General features: G+C 33.0%; 3 protein-coding genes and 1 long non-coding RNA gene across 7 annotated transcripts; 3 read left to right on the forward strand and 1 right to left on the reverse strand.

Annotated features, from left to right (window-relative positions):
* The first annotated feature begins 5,710 nt into the window (after nucleotides 1-5,710).
* Nucleotides 5,711-8,957, forward strand: LOC106451318 (probable beta-1,3-galactosyltransferase 3). 2 transcript variants are annotated; one of them, XM_013893234.3, is made up of 11 exons: nucleotides 5,711-6,180; nucleotides 6,492-6,588; nucleotides 6,679-6,752; nucleotides 6,852-7,066; nucleotides 7,157-7,220; nucleotides 7,339-7,411; nucleotides 7,505-7,625; nucleotides 7,724-7,811; nucleotides 7,901-8,026; nucleotides 8,110-8,219; nucleotides 8,421-8,957. In XM_013893234.3, the coding sequence occupies exons 1-11, from the start codon at nucleotides 6,068-6,070 to the stop codon at nucleotides 8,567-8,569; spliced, it is 1,230 nt and encodes a 409-aa protein (XP_013748688.1). In that variant the 5' UTR covers nucleotides 5,711-6,067; the 3' UTR covers nucleotides 8,570-8,957. The 2 variants fall into 2 exon arrangements, with proteins under 2 accessions (XP_013748688.1, XP_013748689.1); XM_013893235.3 differs by having other exon boundaries at nucleotides 6,688-6,752.
* A 399-nt stretch (nucleotides 8,958-9,356) lies between these two features.
* On the forward strand, nucleotides 9,357-12,323 carry LOC106451319 (ent-kaurenoic acid oxidase 2). Of its 3 annotated transcripts, XM_022719310.2 has the most exons (10): nucleotides 9,387-9,522; nucleotides 9,803-9,918; nucleotides 10,012-10,281; nucleotides 10,390-10,867; nucleotides 10,950-11,213; nucleotides 11,295-11,381; nucleotides 11,455-11,533; nucleotides 11,637-11,743; nucleotides 11,834-11,955; nucleotides 12,062-12,323. In XM_022719310.2, exons 3-10 carry the CDS (start codon nucleotides 10,046-10,048, stop codon nucleotides 12,156-12,158), a joined length of 1,470 nt encoding a protein of 489 aa, XP_022575031.2. In that variant the 5' UTR covers nucleotides 9,387-9,522; nucleotides 9,803-9,918; nucleotides 10,012-10,045; the 3' UTR covers nucleotides 12,159-12,323. The 3 variants fall into 3 exon arrangements, with proteins under 3 accessions (XP_013748690.2, XP_022575031.2, XP_013748692.2); XM_013893236.3 differs by lacking the exon at nucleotides 9,803-9,918 and having other exon boundaries at nucleotides 9,357-9,522; nucleotides 9,980-10,281; XM_013893238.3 differs by lacking the exon at nucleotides 9,803-9,918 and having other exon boundaries at nucleotides 9,388-9,522.
* Nucleotides 12,324-18,598: 6,275 nt separating this feature from the next.
* Nucleotides 18,599-20,748, reverse strand: LOC106454819 (transcription factor MYB101). The gene is made up of 3 exons (XM_013896911.3): nucleotides 20,449-20,748; nucleotides 19,329-20,178; nucleotides 18,599-19,065 (listed from the first exon to the last, which is right to left on the reverse strand). The coding sequence occupies exons 1-3, from the start codon at nucleotides 20,746-20,748 to the stop codon at nucleotides 18,776-18,778; spliced, it is 1,440 nt and encodes a 479-aa protein (XP_013752365.2). The 3' UTR covers nucleotides 18,599-18,775.
* Nucleotides 20,688-22,351, forward strand: LOC111215597. The gene is made up of 3 exons (XR_002664475.2): nucleotides 20,688-20,796; nucleotides 20,891-20,953; nucleotides 21,071-22,351. It is a non-coding gene; the product is annotated as an uncharacterized LOC111215597 (long non-coding RNA).
* The last annotated feature ends 861 nt before the right edge of the window (nucleotides 22,352-23,212 follow it).

The following is a 23,212-nucleotide window of genomic DNA, read 5'->3' on the forward strand; positions in this document are numbered from 1 at the left end:
ATATACTATTTCTCCTATTTTAAAATATTCAATATATTTATAATTAACACCAGATCAAAAAAATAACAGCTGAGAAATTACATAAATGTAAAATAAAAAACAAAGTGAAATTTATCAGTTCAAAAAAATCACAACGAAAACTCAAATCGATCACCATATGTTACACATTACCTTAGACATTTTAATTTTTTGAAAAGTAAAATGGTATAAAATATTCAAATATATAAAGATGTAAAATGAGTTTCAAAAATAATAATAATAAAGATGTAAAATTAAGTTTATAAGGTACAATCCGCGTGTAGCGCGGACAAGAATTCTAGTCTTTATTAAAGAATTACTTATTAAAAGGGGTCCAGAAATAAATGAGTATGACATCTAATGACTGTCATGTATCATCTCGTAAAACGTTTGTGTGTTCCCTAGGACATAAGTCCCATTAACATGTATCCAAAAGAGTACCAAATTAAAGTACCATCAATCTTGGAGGTTTTACTTCATTCTTTATTTTTTTCAGGTCGCAAATGAATCTCGGATTTATATTAAAATAGTAATTAATGCTTATACATTTGGCTAACTGGCTGAAGCTAGATTGAGAACCTTTTACTGAATAGCTAATCAAACTAGCAAGCAAATATGACACTGAAAACAAAATAAATTCTATAAAAGTTTAAAACCCAAAAGAAAAAAACAAAGATGAATAATGGTAAATGGATAGCGTGGTACTGGCATCTCTACTATATAAAAGAAACTAATTTAAAGACTCCTAAGCTATGCCACATCAGCAAAAATATTTGTATCCAATCAAAGTTACACATTTAACAAGCTTAAATAAAATCCAACCTTAGTCGAAATCCGTTCTCTAATCATATTACAACGAAATCTATTTTCTTTAAACAACAAATTTTCAAGAGATTAAATATGATCCACATTTATTCAGCCAATATTTTTCCTCACCTTCCCATACCTTTTCTCTATCCTTTCTCTACAGTTTAAAGAAAAATCAATAGTCCTCATGAATCCTTTCTCTACAGTTTAAAGAAAAATCAATAGTCCTCATAAATCTTATATAATTAAAAAAGTTTAATGAATCATTTATTCAAATTGGCACAAAACAATGATGAAACAAATAGTTTTTAAAAATCAAATAATGTATAAACATATACAAATAATTTATTCCAAAAATGTTATAAAATAAATAGTAAAATCTTAGCGAAGAGATAACATAAAATATATAATAAAACTAAACTTATATATTTGTTTTCAGTAGTATGGTGATATGAATAAATTAAAAAAAACAAATCAAACTATTAATTTAAAACAGTTTATTTTTCAAAGTATAAGAGCATTAAAAATTTGGATTAAAACAAAAATTTAAATATTTTATATTTGATGGATATACAATTTTTTGGATGAAACATTTACCAAACACTATTATATACTATTTCTCCTATTTTAAAATATTCAATATATTTATAATTAACACCAGATCAAAAAAATAACAGCTGAGAAATTACATAAATGTAAAATAAAAAACAAAGTGAAATTTATCAGTTCAAAAAAATCACAACGAAAACTCAAATTGATCACCATATGTTACACATTACCTTAGACATTTTAATTTTTTGAAAAGTAAAATGGTATAAAATATTCAAATATATAAAGATGTAAAATGAGTTTCAAAAATAATAATAATAAAGATGTAAAATTAAGTTTATAAGGTACAATCCGCGCGTAGCGCGGACAAGAATTCTAGTTACTATAAAATAGAACAAAAAGTGCAGAAACCGAACTATTTTGATTTTATGAGCTCAGGTCATGTGGTATTGTTTTTGAATACTCCCTCTGTTCTAAAATATATGATATTAAAAACACACATATTAAGAAAAACTAATTTTTATCTAGAATACAACATTAAAACTATAAATTAATAATATTCAACAAATTACAAAATATATTATTAAATATGATTGATTGCATAGTTTTTAATAAAGTAAAAATTACCTAAAAAAATGAAAATATCTTATATATTGAAATATTAAAAAAATTTAAAACATCCTACGTTCAAAAACAGATGGAATACAAGTTTACACACAAAGTGACCAAAAATAATAGTTCTAACATCATCATATGACACGTGGCATGAACTCGTGATGTCGGAACCATCCACGTGCTCTTACTTTACGCTTGACACGTGATGGAAAACGGAAAAGCATCACATGATTGAGCAATATCTAATCAACTGACTTCCCAATTAGATAACGACACATGTCAAGTGACAGACCCCATCACGTGTACTTTATTCCGACCGTCCCCTCTCGCAAGTGCCCCTCCCGTCACTCCGTCAGTAGCGCATTTTTTCTTCTATAATTTAAAGGAGTTATATTTTTGACCAAGTACCCCTCCCGTCACTCCGTCAAGTACATGATTCTTCCTCTTTTTTTTGGTCGAAATGTTAAGCCTACATGATTCTTCTTGTTTAGGTGTTTGAGCAATATTGTAAATATACTATGTAACAAACATGGTCAGATGAAGTGCTCTTCTCGGTAAAACTTAATTAAGTAAGCCATATTATAGTTTATTTTGATTATAAATTCTAATCATCATATCATTGAACAAGAGCTCGAATAAACATATATTAGTAATTCTGTAATTGTTAACACTTTATATATTTTCTTTCAACTGATAATCGTAAGATATTCTGAAGGTTAATATGGTTTAAAGGTATTTCTCTAAAATTATGATGAATAATTGCTAAGTTAATATTCGTATATACTTTTCTATAGCAAATGAAATGCATGTATAAGAATTTAATAAAATGTGAATTTCTTGGTACACAAAAACAAGTGAGGAGTATAGCGTTTTTTAAATTTAATTATGATCTATAGTCATGATTTGGTGATATATAAATGAAAACTGTCGTTCATTAACCAACCAAAGCAATGCAAACGACTTGGGAATGCATGTGGGAGTAGTTGCTAATCACTCATAAGTTTCATTGGCTTGGACGCTTTAAGTCATGTGTCACATGTTTATACTATTATTCTTCTCAGTAAGAAATTAATTGTTTTAGTCAAATAGATGGGATAAATCATTTCATGCTACCTCAATGATTATTTTTGTGTACGACTTCAAATCTAACCGGGCCGCACTGTATCTATGTGTGCATCTATGTGTGCATCTTAAGCTCTTAACTGATAGAGAGACAGTGTATAGCTTTATTTCCTAAGTCGACTTTATTATGAGTTTAGTAATCACCATTTCCAGTTCACTCGCGTCTATTATAATATCAAACTAGGTAATAATCGGTGCCATGCGCGGAGAGAGATATTTCATATATATATATATATATATTTTATATATATATATATATATGTAGTAACAAAAACATATGTAAAATTATGTAAAATATATTTTAATGATTGGATCAAATTAAAATTGTAAAAATATATGTATTTATCATCAGCTCAAGTATAATACATATTTCTTAAGTTTTGAAATCAAATTATTTATATATTTTAAAATATTATATAGTTTAATTTAAACAATATTAAAAACATATATTTTTATTATAAATATCTATTAAATGAAATTTCATAATCATATGATTTTATGATCATTTGTATTTTGTTATAAAACATTTAAGTCATTGACCACAGTTGCTCAAAAAAGCCATTGACCACAAAATATTTCAATGTGAAAGTTTATTTTTAAAAAAATTTATATTCATTTTTAAAAATTTAAAATATTTTATGCACAAAAATCTAAATTTGATTTATTTAATAGTTAAATTTATTTTCATAATATAAATTAAACAAAAAGAAGAGGATACACAAATTTATATCAAATCTTTATTATTCAAAATCAATTGGAATATATATTTTAGTCATATAATGTAATTCCCTAGTTTTTTGTTTAAGGAAAGAAAGAATAATATTTATATATATTACAAATTAATTTTATGGTTAGTTTAGTAAAAAGTATAATATATATTTAAATGAACCAATTTATTTCTCTAAATATTTTAAAAGTCATTCTAGTGATGACACATACCACTCAAATATTGTAATGTTTTTCTTTTGTTTAACTAATTTTAGAAAGTTTATAATTAAAGAGTGTTAAGAGTTTACAACAATGATTGTCACCAATCAGTTTTTTTTGTAACCACTCTCTCTTACTGATATTTTTATTTAATATAGCTATTATGGTATCATTTATTGTATTCTATTTCTGCTACAAGCCTACAACATTCTCACTCTTTTGTATCACCACTCAGTTCTACTATACCAAGTTCCAACCAGTTGTAATAAACACGTTCCAACCGGACTTTACTTTTCAATACTACCTAGCCGGTTCTAGTAACTCGGTCTATATCAAAAAAATGTGTGAAAAGAAAATTGTAAAATTAAAATTTGCTAGCATTTAAACTAGATTTTTTCAAAGTATTTAGAAAATATTTTAATAATGTTGGCAAGAAAAAAAATAAGAGCATAGAACTAAAACGGGGAAAATAAAAATAAACATAAGCATAAGCGAACGAGACATTTTTGTCATTTCTTCTACTTCATTTTTCCCCCATTCATTTTTTTTTGTCGATTTGGCTTATGTGAATTTCAAATCATTTTTACATAGTTGCGAGCTTTTGAAGTTGTAACCATAATAGTATTAGCTACAATCTGCCGACGTGCAAAGTCATATAGTATAAGAAACAAGACAAGCCAATCGTCTCACGTCATTTATTTTGTCAACAAGAGAGCAAGTAGATTTATTTTAGTACCGTAGAAGCTTGCAAAAGTCAAATGATGATTACTTTAGAAAAAGAACCAACTTTTGATCGAATATGGTCCCTTACTTTTTCTTTACTATTGGAATTAGGTATATCCAAACCCCAACTCAGAGACTTCTTGGCTGTAAATGGAAATGATATTCATGGTGTAACTAATATTTTCATCATCAATTAAAGAAAGGTAGTTAAATAACGAATCCTATCAATGTGTGTGCCGTGTAAGATCATGTGTTATCTGCTGAAAAAGCTGAGGACCACCTTACCTTTTGCATCAACCGCTTCCTTTCATCTTTGCCTTTATTCTTTCAACCTCGACCGACGTTACACACCGAAACAAAACAAAATCCCCAAAAATTGATTTATATACTCAAATCTATATTCAAGTTATGATGATCAGATTATATATAGATATATCTAATATTAGAAACACTTAAAATATAAACACAAAAACACACAAAAAGGCGAAAGACAGATTTAAATATAAATATAAACACACACAAAAGGGCGAAAGACAGATTTTGGAAATATTATAGATTTATAGCACCACTAATTCGTATACACTATCTGATATAGTGGTGATCATATTTGTTAATTCTATAGACACAAAAAGATATATTTCTTAATATAAATAACTTATTTGTATACGTTATGTTCAATAAATAATTAACAACTACATCAATCTCATACGCATGATTCGGGTCAAGATTTAGTTTTAAAGTTTTTTAGTAAACTACTAGTATAACTTTTTCACCAGAAAACACACTATTTACTTGTAATTTTTGCAAATAAAAAGCTCTCTGAAATTAATTAATTTATATATATTCTTCAAAGAAAGCGATTAAAAGAGCAATTCGTTTATTGGGAAATAAATAAAGAACGGTATGATAGGGATAGTTGGGTAAATTCGGGCAACTTCAGCCGTGAATTAGTTATAAGTAAACCGGACGGTTAAGAGGTCGTCTTCTTATTGCTTCTTCTTCCTTCTCTTCAACGTCCCCTTCTCTTCCACTTCACGTCCCTGCGAATTTAAAGAGCCACCTGTTCCTAGAGAGAGAGAGAGAGAACCAAAATCTCTTTAGCACAATCTCTTATGGAAAAAATTACAGAGTACTAATTCTGAAATCGCAGATTCTTGTTTCGGAAGCTCTGAAGATTGAGCTGCTCCCTTTGTGTGTGTAGCTGGTTTATGAGCTTGATTCATCTTATGGAATAGATATTTTTTGGTTTCTTGGAACCCTGTTCTTCTTCTTCTTCTTCTGGTCTTGTTGAAGGAAAAAAAAAACAATGTCTCCAAAGATCAAAGGAGAGAATCTTTACTCTAGAAGCTTCGTATCAAGAAAATGGACGTTTCTACTCTGTTTTGCAAGTTTCTGCTTCGGGATATTTTTCACCGATAGGTATTATTACTTTAATTTTTTTTGAAAATTCAAGTTCTTTTATTTTTAAATCTGTATTATACTCTGTTTCTCATAGTTTCAAATCAATCCATAAGTCTTAAGAAGCGATTATAAGCCAGTTCTAGTCTATTTCTTTGAACATAACGTTACGTAATTCATACCTTAGTCTACGGATTTGAAGTTTCTTGATATGGAAAAAATTCAAACTCTGATCTCTTTATATGATTATGGTTTAATAACTCTGGTTTAAGCTAACATGAGATTATATCAAATCTTTTTGTCTCAAAACATTTTGGTGTGAATTTTTACAGGATGTGGAATATTCCAGAGTCTAACGACATGGCTCGACCATCCGTGACAGAAGCTGAAAGATTGAAGCTTATCTCCGAAGGCTGTGGTCCTAAAACAGTAAGTGTCATGTCAGGTCATGTGTTCCTTTTGGTTCAGTTAGTTAGAAGACTTCTTAAAAATGACCTGATTGGTTTTAATCCTTTTTAGCTTTACCAGAAAGAAGTAAAACGCGACCCCCAGGTTTTGTTTGGAGAAGTCTCCAAGACTCATAACGCTATACAGTAAGATTAAAAAATATATTAGTAATCAAATTACAGATTCTTACAAGACTTAATTGTCTCTGTGTTTTAAAAACTTTTTTTCTTTTGTTTCATTTACAGGACATTGGATAAGACCATTTCAAGCTTAGAGATGGAGTTGGCCGCAGCTAGATCAGCTCAGGAGTCTTTAACGAACGGTGCTCCTGTTTCTAATGATGTGGAGAAGAACCAATCACCAGGGAAGAAAAGAAGATATTTGATGGTTGTGGGGATTAACACTGCTTTTAGTAGCCGAAAGAGAAGAGATTCTATTCGAACTACTTGGATGCCTCAAGGTTCCAACACGGCAACACCACTCACTTTCTAGCTTCCCTTTTTATCTTTCAACTTGCTCATATCAAATATGTTACTTGATGGTTGTTTAGGTGAAAAAAGAAAGAAATTGGAGGAAGAAAAGGGAATTATTATCCGGTTTGTGATTGGTCATAGGTAAGAGTTTTAAACATTTTAGTATAAATGTCAGATATGTAATCAATCACTATGTTCTTTCTTAGTTTCTGAGATGAGTTTCCTTATATCCAGTGTTGTTTGTTATTTGCTTCTTTAGTGCCACAGCTGGGGGAATCCTAGACCGATCCATTGAAGCAGAGGACAAGAAGCATGGAGATTTCATGAGATTGGTATTTTTCTCTTTTCTTAAATTAACATGAGTTTTTGATGGCCAAAGCTGTTATTCTTATCTTCATTTGTGATATTCCTGATGCTTTTAACAGGACCATGTTGAAGGATACTTAGAGTTATCAGGCAAAACAAAAACATATTTTTCTACAGCCTTCTCAATGTGGGATGCAGATTTCTATATCAAAGTAGATGATGATGTTCATGTAAATATCGGTAAGCTCTACAAAAACCTTCTAGCAGAAAAAAATGTTAAAGATTCAGTCAGCAGTTTCCCCATTTTAATAAGTTTTTTTTTGTTGGAATATCAACAGCAACTCTTGGAGAAACTCTTGTTAGACACAGGAAAAAACCTCGAGTCTATATCGGCTGCATGAAGTCTGGTCCAGTACTATCTCAAAAGTAAATATCCAACTTCTCTCAGCCTCCTTCTTCTTGAATCAGTTTCTCAGTTTTGGTTTAACTGACCTTTGTATTTGTCTCTGGAGCAGAGGAGTTAGATACCACGAGCCAGAGTATTGGAAGTTTGGTGAGAACGGGAACAAGTACTTCCGTCACGCTACTGGACAGCTATACGCCATTTCAAGAGACTTGGCTTCTTATATTTCCATTAATCAGTAAGACTTGGAACTTCTCTTTTGTGTGTCTTGTATTTTGTACCTCATTTTAACTCATTGGTGTTGATATAATGCTTCTCCAGGCATGTTCTGCACAAATACGCAAATGAGGATGTTACATTGGGTGCTTGGTTTATCGGTCTTGATGTCACCCATATCGATGACAGAAGACTATGTTGCGGCACTCCTCCTGGTACCTTCTTGGTTTCTACACTCAGTTCAATACGTTTCAGATGATTGTAGAGTAGTGAAAAGCTAGCTCTATGCACTTAACTAGAATGTTTCCTTTAAGTTAAAGCTAAAAGGAGACCAAAAGACTATCAAAAATCTGTAGTGACACTAAACCTTTACCTCATTGTAACATTTGAATCTTATTCTTGAGAGGGAATTGCAGATTGTGAATGGAAGGCACAAGCAGGGAACATATGTGTTGCTTCATTTGACTGGACATGTAGCGGTATCTGCAGATCCGCTGATCGCATAAAGGAGGTTCACAGGAGATGTGGTGAACCGGAGAACGCTATTTGGAAAGCTACATTTTGAGGCCTTTCCACAACATATAAAGAAATGGTCATGCAGAAAATAATTCTCCTTCTGCAATATTCTTTGAGATTTATCTACTTTTGTAATAATTGTATCATAGTTACTTACTTACATAAGGGAGGACTATAGTGAGAGAAAGATAAGGATATGAACCTCTTGAAAGTTTAGCGTTTTGCGATAAGAGTTTCCGATAGAGTAGAAGAAAACCTGTCGCAGTCACAGCCGCAACAGCTACAGCAAACGCACTTATTTCTTTCTGTTTTTTTTTATATGTTATTGTTTTGGAGTGAAGTAGCTTGTGGGTTTTAGTACAATTTACAAACTGTTATTGATTTGACTTATGGAGCTACGATTTTGAATAACAAGAAAAAAGATTTTAAGTTTTAAAGTCTTCTACCTCAGACTTTATCTTCAAGAATTAAATGTTTTATATCTTTATTACAAATAAATAAATATGAATAAAATACCATTCATATTTTATTTTTTTATTTTTTCTGATCAAAGTATTAAAACATGAATGCTATTTTATTCTGTATGTGCCACTTAGTCTCTGTCGCTGGTTCCATATTTATTCTGCTTGGAAGCTAAACAAAAGAGTTGCAACAAGAGAAAATAAAAGTAACGCTTGAAAGCAAAACTGAACCACAAGAAATAAAGTTGTTTCCGTCTTTTAGTGATTCATTCACGAGATATTCATTGGAGTTAATGTGTCCTTGTTCCATTTTTTGGATTCTTCTGTTAAATTATTTGCTTTTGATGTATTGTGTTGGGAATGTGGCTCTTTGTTTTCTTCACCGCAATTTAGGGGCTTTTGTATTCCTCTGAACATTTACTTTTCAGTCTCTCTTCTCCACCACAATCACCTTTCCTACTCCACTAGTTTTCCATGCAAAGTTTTGGTCTGCGTTTGAATTCAGTGGCTCTGTATCTGTGAATTACTACGATTTTGAGAGGTATGTTGTTTAGTTTTATAAAAGTTTTAATGTGATTGTTGTGATAAAGAATATGTATAAACTTGTATATTTTTGGTAAATAACTTGCTTTCTTAAAAAAGTAATATACTTAGAGAAGGATATATAGAGCTAAAATGGGAAAATGGAAGTATGGTCAATTTGCACTATACATGTGAACAACAACCAAACAAAGTAGATAGAAACAAGCGGTCAGAGTTTCTTAAGTTTTAAAGTCTAGATAAGTATCATTCCCTTGATAGACTCAACAACACTGTTCTAGGTGATGTCTTTGTCTCAACAACACTGTTCCATTGATGTCTTGGTTTTGTCCGTTTACTCTCTTTGTAAACTGAGAGAAAACTCCTTTTCTAGAGAAAATAACTCTCTTACTACAAGGTAAACGTTGTTTAATATCTTCTTGCTCTTTCCATGTGTTTATATATCTATCTATCTTCAGAATAATGATATAACATCCAGAGGATACAATAGGTGAAAAAGAGTGAATCTTTGTAACGGGGAAGCTATGACTGAAACGGTTTGGATCATGATGTGGTTACCTTTGGTAGTAATGGGATTGTTTGTTCTTAAATGGTTGTTGAAGAGAGTGAATGTTTGGATTTATGAGTCCAAACTTGGGGAGAAGAGACACTATCTACCACCAGGAGATTTGGGATGGCCTTTCATAGGCAACATGTTGCCCTTTCTTAGAGCTTTCAAAACATCTGATCCTGATTCCTTCATCAGAACCTACATCACAAGGTACCTCTTGCTTCTCCATATTAATTGCTAGGTTAAAGTTGAGATTATTTTTTCTTTCTTGCTTCTCCATATTAACTAAGACATGTCTATGTTTGCTCAATGATGCAGGTATGGACATAACGGTGTTTATAAAGTACACATGTTTGGGAACCCAAGTGTAATAGTAACAACACCGGAGACTTGTCGGAAAGTTCTAACAGATGATGACTGCTTCCAGCCAGGCTGGCCCAAATCCACCATGGAACTCATTGGCAAGAAGTCATTTATCGGTATCTCCTTTGAAGAACACAAGCGGCTCAGGCGTTTGACCGCTGCTCCTGTCAATGGACATGAAGCTCTCTCTGTCTACATAAAGTACATTGAAGAAACTGTTGTTACCGCTCTAGAAAACTGGTCCAAGATGGGAGAAATCGAGTTCTTGACTCATGTGCGCAAGCTAACGTTTAGGATCATCATGTACATATTTATGAGCACAGAGAGTGAGCATGTTATGGATGCATTGGAAAGGGAGTATACTAACCTTAACTATGGAGTTAGAGCAATGGCTATTAATATTCCTGGCTTTGCTTATCATAAAGCACTTAAGGTAAACAAACAAGTTTACACATTGATAACTCTTGTGCATAGTTTTAGGGACTTAAAGGATTAGTGTTTTTTAATTTATACAGGCGAGGAAAAAACTTGTAGCTGCCTTTCAATCCTCAGTGACTAACAGAAGAAACCAAAGGAAGCAGAATGTATCAACCAATAAGAAAGACATGTTGGATAATCTAATAGAGGCTAAAGATGAAAACGGGAGAACTCTAGAGGATGAGGAGATTATAGACGTTTTGCTAATGTATCTTAATGCCGGTCATGAATCTTCTGGACACACCATTATGTGGGCTACCATTTTCCTTCAGGAACACCCTGAGATTCTACAAAAGGCAAAGGTAATATGAGAAGTTATGTTTTTATACCTCTTTTCCATTTCATTTTACAATCTTGAGTTTGTGATATTGGTTTTATCATAGGAAGAACAAGAGAGGATTGTTAAAAAGAGAGCACCGGGACAGAGTTTGACTCTTAAAGAGACACGTGAGATGGAGTATCTTTCTCAGGTGCCTCATTGCAACACAATTTTTTTGGTTTTATAAGATTGTATGATTCGTTACACATTACATTTTTAAACAGGTTATTGATGAGACACTTCGAGTAATAACATTCTCTTTAACGGCCTTCCGGGAAGCAAAGAGTGATGTCCAAATGAATGGTCAGTACATAGTATATACTCATCACCTACATGGAACACTGTTAATTTATCTTTAAGACCTTTTTTGTATATTCATTTTCTCATGTTTTCTTTTTGTATTTAGGCTATATCATACCAAAAGGCTGGAAGGTTCTGACATGGTTCAGGGACGTTCACCTGGATCCTGAGATCTACCCTGATCCAAAAAAATTTGATCCTTCAAGATGGGAGGTATGTAAAGATAAACAGAGTTGTCGTACGTTGGACAATTACAAAACTCTCGTCGAAAGAAACTGAAACATGGTCTGGTTCTTTGTACAGGGATACACACCAAAGGCAGGCACATTCCTTCCTTTTGGTTTAGGAAGCCATCTCTGTCCAGGAAACGATCTTGCCAAGCTCGAGATTTCCATTTTTCTTCATCACTTCCTCCTCAAATACCGGTAACTCTCTCTCTCTCTCTCTATGTTTGCATATAGCTTAGCTTTATATTTCTAAAACTCTTCACTATAAGCTGCAGATTCATAATGTTTTGTTTTCCAAATGCAGGGTGGAGAGGAGCAATCCTGGTTGTCCGGTGATGTTTTTGCCTCACACCAGACCCAAGGATAATTGCTTGGCAAGAATCACCAAAACGGCGCTGTAAAATCATCTTCAAACTAGTAGGTCCCTTACCAAATGTATAAGCTGCTTGCTTCTCTTTGAACTCAATCCAAACCGGTTTGGTTTGATTATGTTTACTAAAAATATATGTATCAAATTGTTTTATGGATTTCCAGTCATCAGTATATATATATATCTCTTTTCATTATCCCTTGCGCAAGATCTTGTCATATCTTAGCAGAAAATTGACATGTGAATAACAAATGATGATTCTGTATCTCCATTGTGGTATAAACATAAGATCAATGATGTATTCACATTCACACTCCTTTTACGAAGTGATTTAACATAAGATCATAATGTATAATAATAATGCATGGTATTCGCATGAATGAACCGAACCGAACCCCTCTACTCCAGAGTCCAGAGATATTTCCAAAGCCAAACTAAAGAAAAAAACCCTCAACTTTTGAAGTCAAAAACGCTGCACCGTTTTGTCATGTACAAACGACACGCAAACTGATATCATGTGTGTCGTTTCAATAAAACCAAAACGGCACGAAGTGTACCTTTCATATTTATTTACAGTGGGATGGGTTAATCAATCATACGATTGAAGAAGCAAGCGTCTCCCTCCACCATGGATTTACTGCGGCACATGGTCTCGGAGGATACTCAAACCAGACGCAGCTCACAACTTACTTCTGACGTATTACTACTGAATATCCCTATCGATCTCGTCAATACAAGGTGTTGTCAGTGACAATACTAGATGCTAACAGCGTTGTGGACCATCAGGTTCTTACATTAATATGACATGGAGATTGATTGAATGCGACGTACCCCATTCTTCTCCGGGGCGAGTATATGTATGCATCAATGGTGTTCTTTATTACTTTGATAGGGGGGCTTCCAATGTTGATGATATGATAATTTGCTTTGATCTCAGATCTGAGAAGTTCAGCTTTGTTAAATCTATGGAAAGAGGAATGCGTTTTGAAACTCTGATAAACTTCCAAGGTAAATTGGCTTCAGTAAGGTCCTTAGAGTCTTTTGTTGTTAGTGGAACAAGTAGAAGTTTTGAGATGTGGATTCTAGAAGACCCTGAAAAACATGAATGGTCCAAACGTATTTTCAATTTACCTCCTCTCTGGACGGACGCAGCTCCAAGGAAGATTTTATACTTTGTTGGAGTGACTGATACAAATGAATTTGTATTTAAGCCCTTCTGTTCATCTGAACCTTTCTATATTCACTACTACAATTTCGTCAATGAAGCTATAAAGAGAGTTGAAATCCAAGGAATGGGAGCGTTTGAGAAGGCTTCTGGAGTTCGCATATTTCTGAACCATGTTGAGGACGTGAAGCTTATGCAATGATTTTAGGACTTTGTAGCGGATGCTGGCTCTTAAGTTCTTGTCTTGTATATCATGTGGTCTTGATTAAAGCCCCTTATCTTTCTACTGCTTTTGTATTTTTGTTATTAGGTTTCAGTTCTCGGAATGAATATTCTCAGTTGTCTACCATGGTTTTCATCTTATCTTAGATACAATGGTATTATTTGATTGATACATGTGACTGACGTTGTGTATACTTTCTAATTTGACTAATTCTGATGCGATTCAATGCCGAAGAGAACAAACCAAATCAAACACATTTAAGAATCTAGAGCCAAATGTAAAACTATCAATCAATCTCTTTATATAAGAAGTGTGAACAATTTTTAAAAATAAATCATATGATAAGACGGGACAAAAGGTTTTTAAAGTCTGTAATATTCAAACAATAGTCACTCAGGTCTTGGAGTCCACTGTTCTGAGATTTTCTCCGCGAGGAGAGGTGGTGGAGCTTTTAGTTGGTTATGTTAAATGCTGTCTTCGTTCTCAATGTGTGGTAATGTGTTGAGGTTACTTTGGGGTTGCATGAATGAACCGAACCCCTCTACTCCAGTTACATACTGGCTTCTCATCTCATAAGAGCATCCAGGTAGCTTTTTGAGGAGAATTGCATCATGTATTATGCCTCCTTTATAGAGCCACAAGGCAACATCTTTGTCATGAATTATATTAGCTTTTTAATTTTGTCAACTACTCATACAATGAGATCAAGTTCTATCCGATGGGAAGGTTATTCCAAGAACCAACTCTTCTGAGCTGGTCTGATCTTCTTCTCCGTAATTTCATCTTCCATGCAAAGTTAACATATCTACTTCGTTCCTTTTCCTGTGAGAAAACAAAGTATTTTTACGTAGCATTATATGAGATGCCTAAGTCAATTTTACCAACATGTTCCAATGAAGACCATGCATATTGCTAAAAGTAAAACGAAGTGGACGCACCATATTTTACTACCTCATTTTGAGAATCTATCCTCAAATCCAAGAATCAGCTTTCGTTCTCATTATTTGTCCTGAAAAATCTTTGTGAATGAAATAAATTTTATAACTTTTTGTTATTTTATTACTATTAGAGCACTTCCAACGGGTAAACTCGAAGAAATAGAATTGTTAACACGCGCCCCTCTTTCGGCGACCTAGAGAGCGAAAACAAAATCTCGATCCCAAACTCGACGGCTCAGCCGTCTCCGTCTTCACCTTCCGGTGACTCATCGAGTAACAGCCGGTGGGATCCTCTCCTGTTCTCTCCTTTTTCTTTTCCACTGAGCCCTTTCGTCATGGTCGAGACTGTGGTTCAGTCTGAACACGAGGATGTTGGCGGCGGCGATATTGACGTCGACACTGCGAAGGAGGCGCAAACTCAAATCGACAGACCCGACTCCGAAAGTTCTCCAACTCTAGATACCGACATGGCCGTTACTTCATCCCCGACCCAGCAGAAGGAACTAGAATCCCCGACACTCCAAGCCTCTTCAGATGTTTCGTTGCAACCTCCTGCAGATTTACACCCGCTGACTGGTTCTCCTGCTGCTCCTCTTGGAGCCTGGGCCAAACCATTAGCTTGGGTTAGGAAATCAATTGCTCAGTTCGACGTGCCTCCAGAACCAGTCAATTGGCCTGCTCTGTCATCAAAGCCTGTGGGAAAACAGGTCTATAGTAATGAGAATGCGGGGAATACTTCAACCAATGCTATACCGCCACCTACTAAAGCAATTCCAACTGATAAAAAACGCTTTCCTTGGACTGCTCGTTTGAATCCGAAGTCAAGAAACCTTCATCGAGTGACTATCCCAGAGTACATGGAAGATGGTACCCCGAAGGTAACAATTCCAAATCATGTACTTCTTAATGGGTTGCAAAATCAGAAAGAGTATGTGGTTGGTCAGTTCACTCGCTGTCTAGTACCATCTGGTGGGTTGGTTCATGCGGTTTTAAATAAGATTTGGGGTAGAAAATGCTACATCTTTGTCAAGAAGATAAGTGATTCTTCCTATATCTTCCACATTCCGGATGAAAATACACGGAAATGGGTTCTGGAGCGTGGTCTGTGGCATGTTGATGACTGCTTAATGTTTGTAGCGGCATGGAATTCTAATGAATCTTTATCTCTTCCAGAAATCACCTCCATTCCTCTGTGGGTAACACTTAAAAACATTCCTGCTCAGCTATATTCTATCTTTGCATTAGAGTGGATTGCTTCAGGTTTAGGAGAACCGATGTTGTCTCACAAGCCATGGCTAGATCCTACTATGCTAGGAGAAGCAAAAGTCTTGGTGGAGATTGAGCTTGATAAGCCTTTTCCTCAAAAAATCGCAGCATGGGATAAGCAAGGGAACTACTCCATGATCGATGTTGAATACACTTGGCTTCCTTCCAAGTGTGAGAAATGTGGTCATCTTGGTCACAAGGCGAAGAGATGTTTGTCCATATCTCAACAAATTACTCCAGCTAAGGATCATGGAACGGTGGTTGTCGATGTTTTGGCATCTCCTACAATTGTTGATGCTCCTTCTCTAATGGAAACTCCTACCACTAATCCGTCGAAGGTTCAGGTATTTTCAGTGCAAAACAATACAATCTCTAATGAGGTTGTTGTCTCAGCTACGAATACTACCATAAGCCAAGGTGGATCTCTGGTCAAAACTGCTGCTAATGAGGATGAGCTAAATCGCTGCCAAGTGGATTCTTTTGTCAACTCTGCTGCGATTGAGGAACTTTCACCAGTAGTCACAGATCTTAACACAACAGTAGTTTCATCTTCTTCCCCGACAATTGACGTGTTTTCACTAGCGTCAATCACAGAACTTGAGAACATGTGTAACTCTCCTTCAATTATCTGCATCAATGACACAGTTGAGACTCCAACTCCGGAGCTTGCCCAAAAGATATCAACCGCTTCAACTTCTCAAAAAATCTTTACAGGCGCCAGAGATGGTGCTTGTATCTTTGAACCTGATTTAGGTTCTAACAAATTTGCCTCCTTGATTAATGTGGAGGAGGAAGGAGAAGATACAGTGGAATCTGATGAAACAGAGTCAATGGATTACTTGACACCACTTGGGAAAAGAATCCTTCGAGAAAGGCCGGTTAAACCAAGTACAAAGGCTAGGGAGATGCATTTTCAACCCACAAGCCGTGGACGGGGTAATCGGGGTCGTGGGAACCGTGGTAGACGTAGCTAGATTTTCTAGTTATGATCGTTTTACTCAATAGGAAAGTGTTCTCCTATTGTTGTTATGGTTCATTTTATATGCTCCATTAATTCTGTAATCGGTTACCAAAAAACTACATGACTTCGGGTCATGTCCAAAATAAATAAAAAAAAAAAAAAAAAAAAAAAAAAAAAAACGGGTAAACTCCATTGAGTTTTTTAAAAAGTTCAAAAAAATTATATATTTTTAATTATGCAACAAAATTTTGACTTACTTAACAAATGCCACATAGTTGTTTGGGGGGGGGGGGGGGGGGGGGGGGGGGTTTAATTAGATTCTAAAAAGTTTTAAGATTAAAATCACACTCTCTTCTCTTACATCTTTTTTATTATTATATTAATTTAAATGAAATATTCTCTTTAGATTTATACGATTTTTTCAATGGTCGTATAAACTTTCTTCATTTGTAGGCCTGGCCAAGCTTCAAAACTACCAAATACCTTTAAAAAAAATCATTTTATACAAGTCCAGCTATGTCAGAAATTAGACCAGAGAAAAATCTAGAATCTGTAGTTTGCATATTAATACTTGATCTCGGAAATGGAGCATTTTTAGTTTTTAAAAATAGTCTTTTTCGCATGATACTGACTCACTGTCATATGACATGGCATTTACAGAAGTGTAACTAAATTTTGAGAAAAAACTATACCTCCGGAAAAAGAACTACGGTATAACATCTTTAAACTAATACTCTATAAATTAATATACATTATAAATTTTTATAAAATAATATAATTTTATAGTTTCAAATTGAGTTTTTGATTCAATTAGTATATCGATAAATTAATATCTCTATAAATTAATAAAAAAAATTATAGTTTTGGTATAGTTTCAACATTATTAATTTATTTATAGAGATTTCACTGTATAATCTCAGGATAATGTTTCATTTTCTTTGCTTTATGGTCATCTGGGGTGACATATAAAATAAATAAAGTAAAGTGAAATGTAGAAGGAATTAAAGAGACCTCTGACCTAAGAACTATAGTATAGTGTGATGTAAGAACTCAGGTAAGGTGCAAGTATATAAACATCAGGAACAATATACATTCACTACTTGTACATTATTATCTATCTTCACTTTTATTTTTTCTTTCTTGAGTTGCCGAAATCTAAGGAGGTTATTTATGGGAAGAGTGTGGAATAATTTGCAGATGACATAAGCAAATGGCAGTGTATGCAACTAGCGAAGTCGTCTCGCAACCAATTACATTACTCATGAGACGTAATATCTCTTCCTAACGTGGGTAATAATTCTTGTCCTTATTACAACTCAAATTATATATAATCTGACAAATGGCATTAATCGTCCCTGTTTATTCTAGTTTGTGATCCTCATGATGTAGGTTTTAAGGTTGTACACTACTTGGGTTTATGGTAGTAACATTGTTAAAATGTCACGTTTGAATTCAAGAGATATTGTTCTTTTTGTAGTCAAACATTGGCAAGAAGCTATGTTAAAGCATGAGCTTTTGGCCGAAAATAATGAATTTATTTGTCGATTAATTTGACAATAATCTTCTAAAACTAATAGTGGATCACAAAAAGTTTGATTAGAGATAAAGAATTCTAATTTCTTTAAAAATCAAGACGTACAAATATAGTATTTAATAATCCATAAGTTTTTGGGTTATTGGGCTTTGTATTCAAAAGGCTGATTTTTGTGTTCAAAAGACAAATATAATTTGTAGTATAGAAAAATTATGGACTAATCACTAATGTTAATTGATTGTAAAATGGTAAACTTTATTGTTTTATAAAAGAAGTTTGATAAATCTAGATGATCAAATCCAAAATTAGGATTCGCCCGAAAAATGAACTAAGTAAAAGAATAATATGAGTTAACAAAGAAAAATATATAAGCTCAAACCCATATCTTTTAAATCTTGCTTTTGTTTTTTTAGCCACTTGAAAATATGTTAACATAAAATCCAGAGCAATTCCCAAACTGAATAACTTCAAAATATTTTACACAAACGGAAACAAATCTCACAATTAGTTTTCCCCTTTTTTACGAATACCAAATAAATGATTTTGCTCATGAGCTCCAAATTAGAAGATACTAGGCATGTTGTCCCAGTAGCATGAACCCAACGAGGCCAGAGGATCTACAGTATTGGGGGAAGGCGGTGCCTTGTGTAGTTCCACTCTTTTGTTATCTTGATGGTTTCCGCTTTGTGAGACTCCCGTTTGGATATCTTTCGTCCCATACCAATCATCAGGCAACAGTGTGGTTGAAGGGAAGTTGTTGAGAAGGCTCATCAATATGTCGTCGTCATCATCCACTATTGCCTTCTCCATTGTTGGCTCATTGTATCTCTTGTAAAAATTAGGGTATGTTCCTGTTCATTCAACATTGAACATTAGTTAAGATGAATACATCAATTACAAAAGAAAAAAAGTAATACATGTTTTCCATATTATCTAATATTCAAGATCTATACTTGTTTCTGTTTAACTATGGTTACTCTTTTATAAAACCAAAAAATCCAAACTGATTATCCTGACTAAACATATCTACTAGGCTCATGTGCAGTATCAATTAATGGGTATACCAAAATATGTATAAGTAAAAATGGTTTTAAATTCATATATAAGTTCTTACCGAATGATGATAGATGAGAAGGATTATGATTTATCAACCGATTCGCACAATCCATTTTCACTCTCTTGTCTTGATCCTCACCTAGATCATTCGAAGAAACTGTAAAGTCATTGTAGTTTCCACGGCGAGACAAGGCTTGAGACTCCTCTAAGACAGCATCAAGCAGTCCACTGTTACCCGCAGGTGGATCAAGGGGGACACCATCGTCAAGTATAGTATTCGAAGTGAACCAATGGGTCGGTGTTTTGGATGATGAAGGCAGCTCTAAGACGGCATTGTCTAGTCCGAAAGGGAAACAACTCGGTCTTGTCTCATGATCTCCCATAAGCAATGAACTATAACTCATAGCATCAATGTCTTTCTTATTCGTATTGTTTGTGTCCGAAATCTCGGATGGTAGCTCAAGAAGTTGGTTTGGATTGCAAAACTCATTGGACGATGAGGATGAGTATTTTAAAAACTGGTTGTTGTCATTCTCAAGGCTATGGTCATTCTCAAGGCTATTGTTGTAAAGAGAGAACATTGAAAAATTCATGGGAGACTCAGGGATCTGGTTTAGGCCAGGATTAGAAGAGATCAAGGGATCTACACACAACCTCTTTGAAGGTTGAGAAGACGAAGAAGAGAAAGAAGACGAGGATGATGGAGTATTAGAGGAGTATTGAAACATGTTTTGGTGGTTACCATGGTCTTGGTTTTGGAATTGAAATGAATTAAACTCAAACTCGTCATCATTATTAATCCCTTGATGCTGAGTCTCTTGAGGGTATAGAGGCAAACCATCGCGTTGTCTTCTCTTCATCCTTGTGTTCCAATAGTTTTTGATCTCGTTGTCTGTTCGTCCAGGTAACTACAACATGGAAAGAAAAAAAAAATCTTATATTATTAATTAAGGATCACACAAAAACAATATAGATGCAAGAAAAATCATATGCCAAAAGAAAGAGAGATTCAAAACACATTGCAACATGCAAATGATGTGTTTAACTAGAAATTTTTAATTGCATATAAAAATTCAAAGCTCTTTAATTGTAGAATTCAAGAAACAAATAAATAAGATTAAAGCAAAGCTATAATCTTTTAAAAAGGAAAAAAAAAAGATTTTATGAGAAAAAATAACCTGAGAAGCCATGCGAGCCCATTTGTTTCCCAACCTAGCGTGAAGCTCGATGATCATCTTCTCTTCATCAGGACTAAAAGATCCTTTCTTCAGATTTGGCCGGAGATGATTCGCCCACCGTAGACGGCAGCTTTTCCCACACCGGAACAAGCCTGAGTTCTTCTGCACCGCGTTCCAGTTACCTTCCCCGTGTTTCCTCACGTACTCGGTCAAGATCGCATCCTCCGTCGTCGTCCATGGCCCTTTCTTCATCCCTCTCACCTTCGCCTCCGTCACCCTCGTCTCTCCACCACCGTCCATTTTCTTATGGAAGACGGAGACCCTCCGATCAAGGAGGAAACAGAGGAGGTTTTTTTCTCTCTGTGACTTGATATATACGATGTTTGTGTTGGTGTATATATATTTGTATATATAAGTATTTCTCTGTGTGTTATGAATCTAGATATATAGAGAAAGGAAGAAAGGGTGAACTTTCATTTTGAGAATGTTTGGTGTATATTTGGAGGTGATATTATTTTTGTATTAATTATTATTACGTAATAATGTGTTGTTATTACGTGCTTTATTTAAACATTAATGCTTTCTTTTGTCTCTTTCTATCGTCTCTTTGGTCTCTCAATAGAGAAAAGACAGAGGTTTCAAGAAATTACAGAAGGAGTTGAGAGAAAGATAGGATAAGTACTCTCTGTCTTTGACCAATTGGAGATAAATCAAAAATAAGATGTTGTGATGTGGTAATGATGAGAAGTTCTTTTTAAGAAAAAAATTTATATCACCTCTTAGTGTCTCAATCTTAAATGTTTATAAGTCGCTCTCTATAAACAATGAATGTTAAATTATCCATATTAGGTAGTCAAAGCCATTAATTTAATGTGAACAGAGAATCTAATGGAAAATGACTTGTTACAACCATTAATAAACTCTTATGAAACAATAGACAAACACTCGAATTAAGTAATAACCATGGTAGAAACATTAATTAAAATGATAAATATGTAATATTTGTTTTTTGATATGTAATATAATTAAATAAATAAAAAGGAGAGGAGTGAGCTTCTTTCACGGCCGCGCATTGCATGCCTTATGGAATGGGACGTTCTCTTCAAAGACCCGATTTTCTCTTATTTTACTTCTTCTCTTGCTCCTTTTCTTTTCCTCCCACGCATTTTCTGTCCTTTTCTCGTTTTTTAAATGTCCAAAACAAATAATGTAATGATTTATTATTATATTTTCTTTAGGATAGAGGATAATAAAGATAATTCAAAGGTTATTTATGCGATATTTCATGCAAAATTACGCTGGCATGATCAAATTTCATATGGGCACATTTTCATCATAGGAGTTTGAGTCTTATAAGCAAATACTTCTTTTTTACAGAAAAAATGCCCCTAAGGTGTCAAATTTTGTTAGAACACTCTTCTTTAAAGAATATTCTCAACTTTTCATCAAAGCTCTATTAAGAGTTAATGATGATATGTTCAATAGATAAGTTTGAAGCAATTAATAGCCCTTAACAAAAAGAAGAAAAAGTAATAAAAATATTTTTAATTGATTTTTTCCGTTTATTTTGTCGTATATAAATAACTCACGAGTTACACGACTTTTTTTTGTTTTATAAAAATAAATGTAGTCAACACTGATTTCTCTTGTTTTGAGTTTCGGTATAATTTTAATATTACTCATTTTAGCTATAAATATACATACCTATTTTGTTTAGTTACACATGTTTCTTTACGTTATTTTTTTAAAAATATACGTTACTTTTTAAAAAAATATAAAATTAAATAGCATTAAACACAGTTATTTAATTATATTTATAAATATTTAAATTTAAAAAGAGCTACTTAAAGTATATAATGTTATTGTTATAACGTTTAGCTCGAGAATATATACACATATTAATTAGTATCATTTACCCGTATTTTTAATTTTTATTAAAATATAAAATTAGGTATAATTAAACACATTTTAACTAATTTTATTTATAAATCATTTAAATTTTTAAAAATTATCTGAAAATCATATATATATAATTCATTAAAATTTGATATATATATATACATATATTTAATAAACTACACCTATCTCGTTATTGTTTTTTAAAATATAAAATTAGTTAGTATTAAACTCATTTAACTAATTCTGTACAACTAATTTTAATTGTAAACATTTGAACTAGTGGATTTAATATATGCAATTTTAAAGCCTTTTTCAAAAATATATATATATATATATATGCAATTTTATTCTTACACATTTTAACTAATGATATATATGCATATTTTGTTGCTTATATGTATCTTTTTATTATTTTTAAAAAATTAAGATTTATAGGATTTAATGCACATAAATAATTTTATTTATAAATTTTAGTGTTTTTCACTCTAGCTGAAAATACATAAATATTTCAAGGATTTCATATGTCTCATTATTATATTATAATTATAAAACTATTAAGCTTTAAACACACTTAACTAATTCTATTTATAAACAATTTAATTTTAATAAATTACAGATGGTAAAAATAGCTTTAGTGATCTATATTTGACTAAAAATATAAATAAATATTTATGAATTACAAAATATTATTTTTAAATGCAAAATTAATTGGTGTTAAACGAATTTAACTAATTATGTTCATCAACAGTTTCAAATTTCAAATGGTATACATATATATATATATATATATATATATATATTTTAAGTGTTAGACATTTTACCTATAAAACATATACCTATATTTAGCGAAAAGTTTTGTTATTTT

Source organism: Brassica napus, chromosome A5 (genome assembly GCF_020379485.1).
Source record: "Brassica napus cultivar Da-Ae chromosome A5, Da-Ae, whole genome shotgun sequence".
Classification (NCBI taxonomy): Eukaryota; Viridiplantae; Streptophyta; class Magnoliopsida; order Brassicales; family Brassicaceae; genus Brassica; species Brassica napus.

Coding starts and splice junctions, on each gene's coding strand:
- LOC106451318 (XM_013893234.3), top strand. CDS start 6,068: ATGTCTCCAAAGATCAAAGGAGAGAATCTTTACTCTAGAAGCTTCGTA. Junction 6,181..6,491: donor GGGATATTTTTCACCGATAG/GTATTATTACTT, acceptor GAATTTTTACAG/GATGTGGAATATTCCAGAGT. Junction 7,812..7,900: donor GGTCCAGTACTATCTCAAAA/GTAAATATCCAA, acceptor TCTCTGGAGCAG/AGGAGTTAGATACCACGAGC.
- LOC106451319 (XM_013893236.3), top strand. CDS start 10,046: ATGACTGAAACGGTTTGGATCATGATGTGGTTACCTTTGGTAGTAATG. Junction 11,382..11,454: donor AGATGGAGTATCTTTCTCAG/GTGCCTCATTGC, acceptor ATTTTTAAACAG/GTTATTGATGAGACACTTCG. Junction 11,534..11,636: donor GAGTGATGTCCAAATGAATG/GTCAGTACATAG, acceptor TTTTGTATTTAG/GCTATATCATACCAAAAGGC.
- LOC106454819 (XM_013896911.3), bottom strand. CDS start 20,748: ATGGACGGTGGTGGAGAGACGAGGGTGACGGAGGCGAAGGTGAGAGGG. Junction 20,179..20,448: donor GGGCTCGCATGGCTTCTCAG/GTTATTTTTTCT, acceptor TCCATGTTGTAG/TTACCTGGACGAACAGACAA. Junction 19,066..19,328: donor TTCTCATCTATCATCATTCG/GTAAGAACTTAT, acceptor TTGAATGAACAG/GAACATACCCTAATTTTTAC.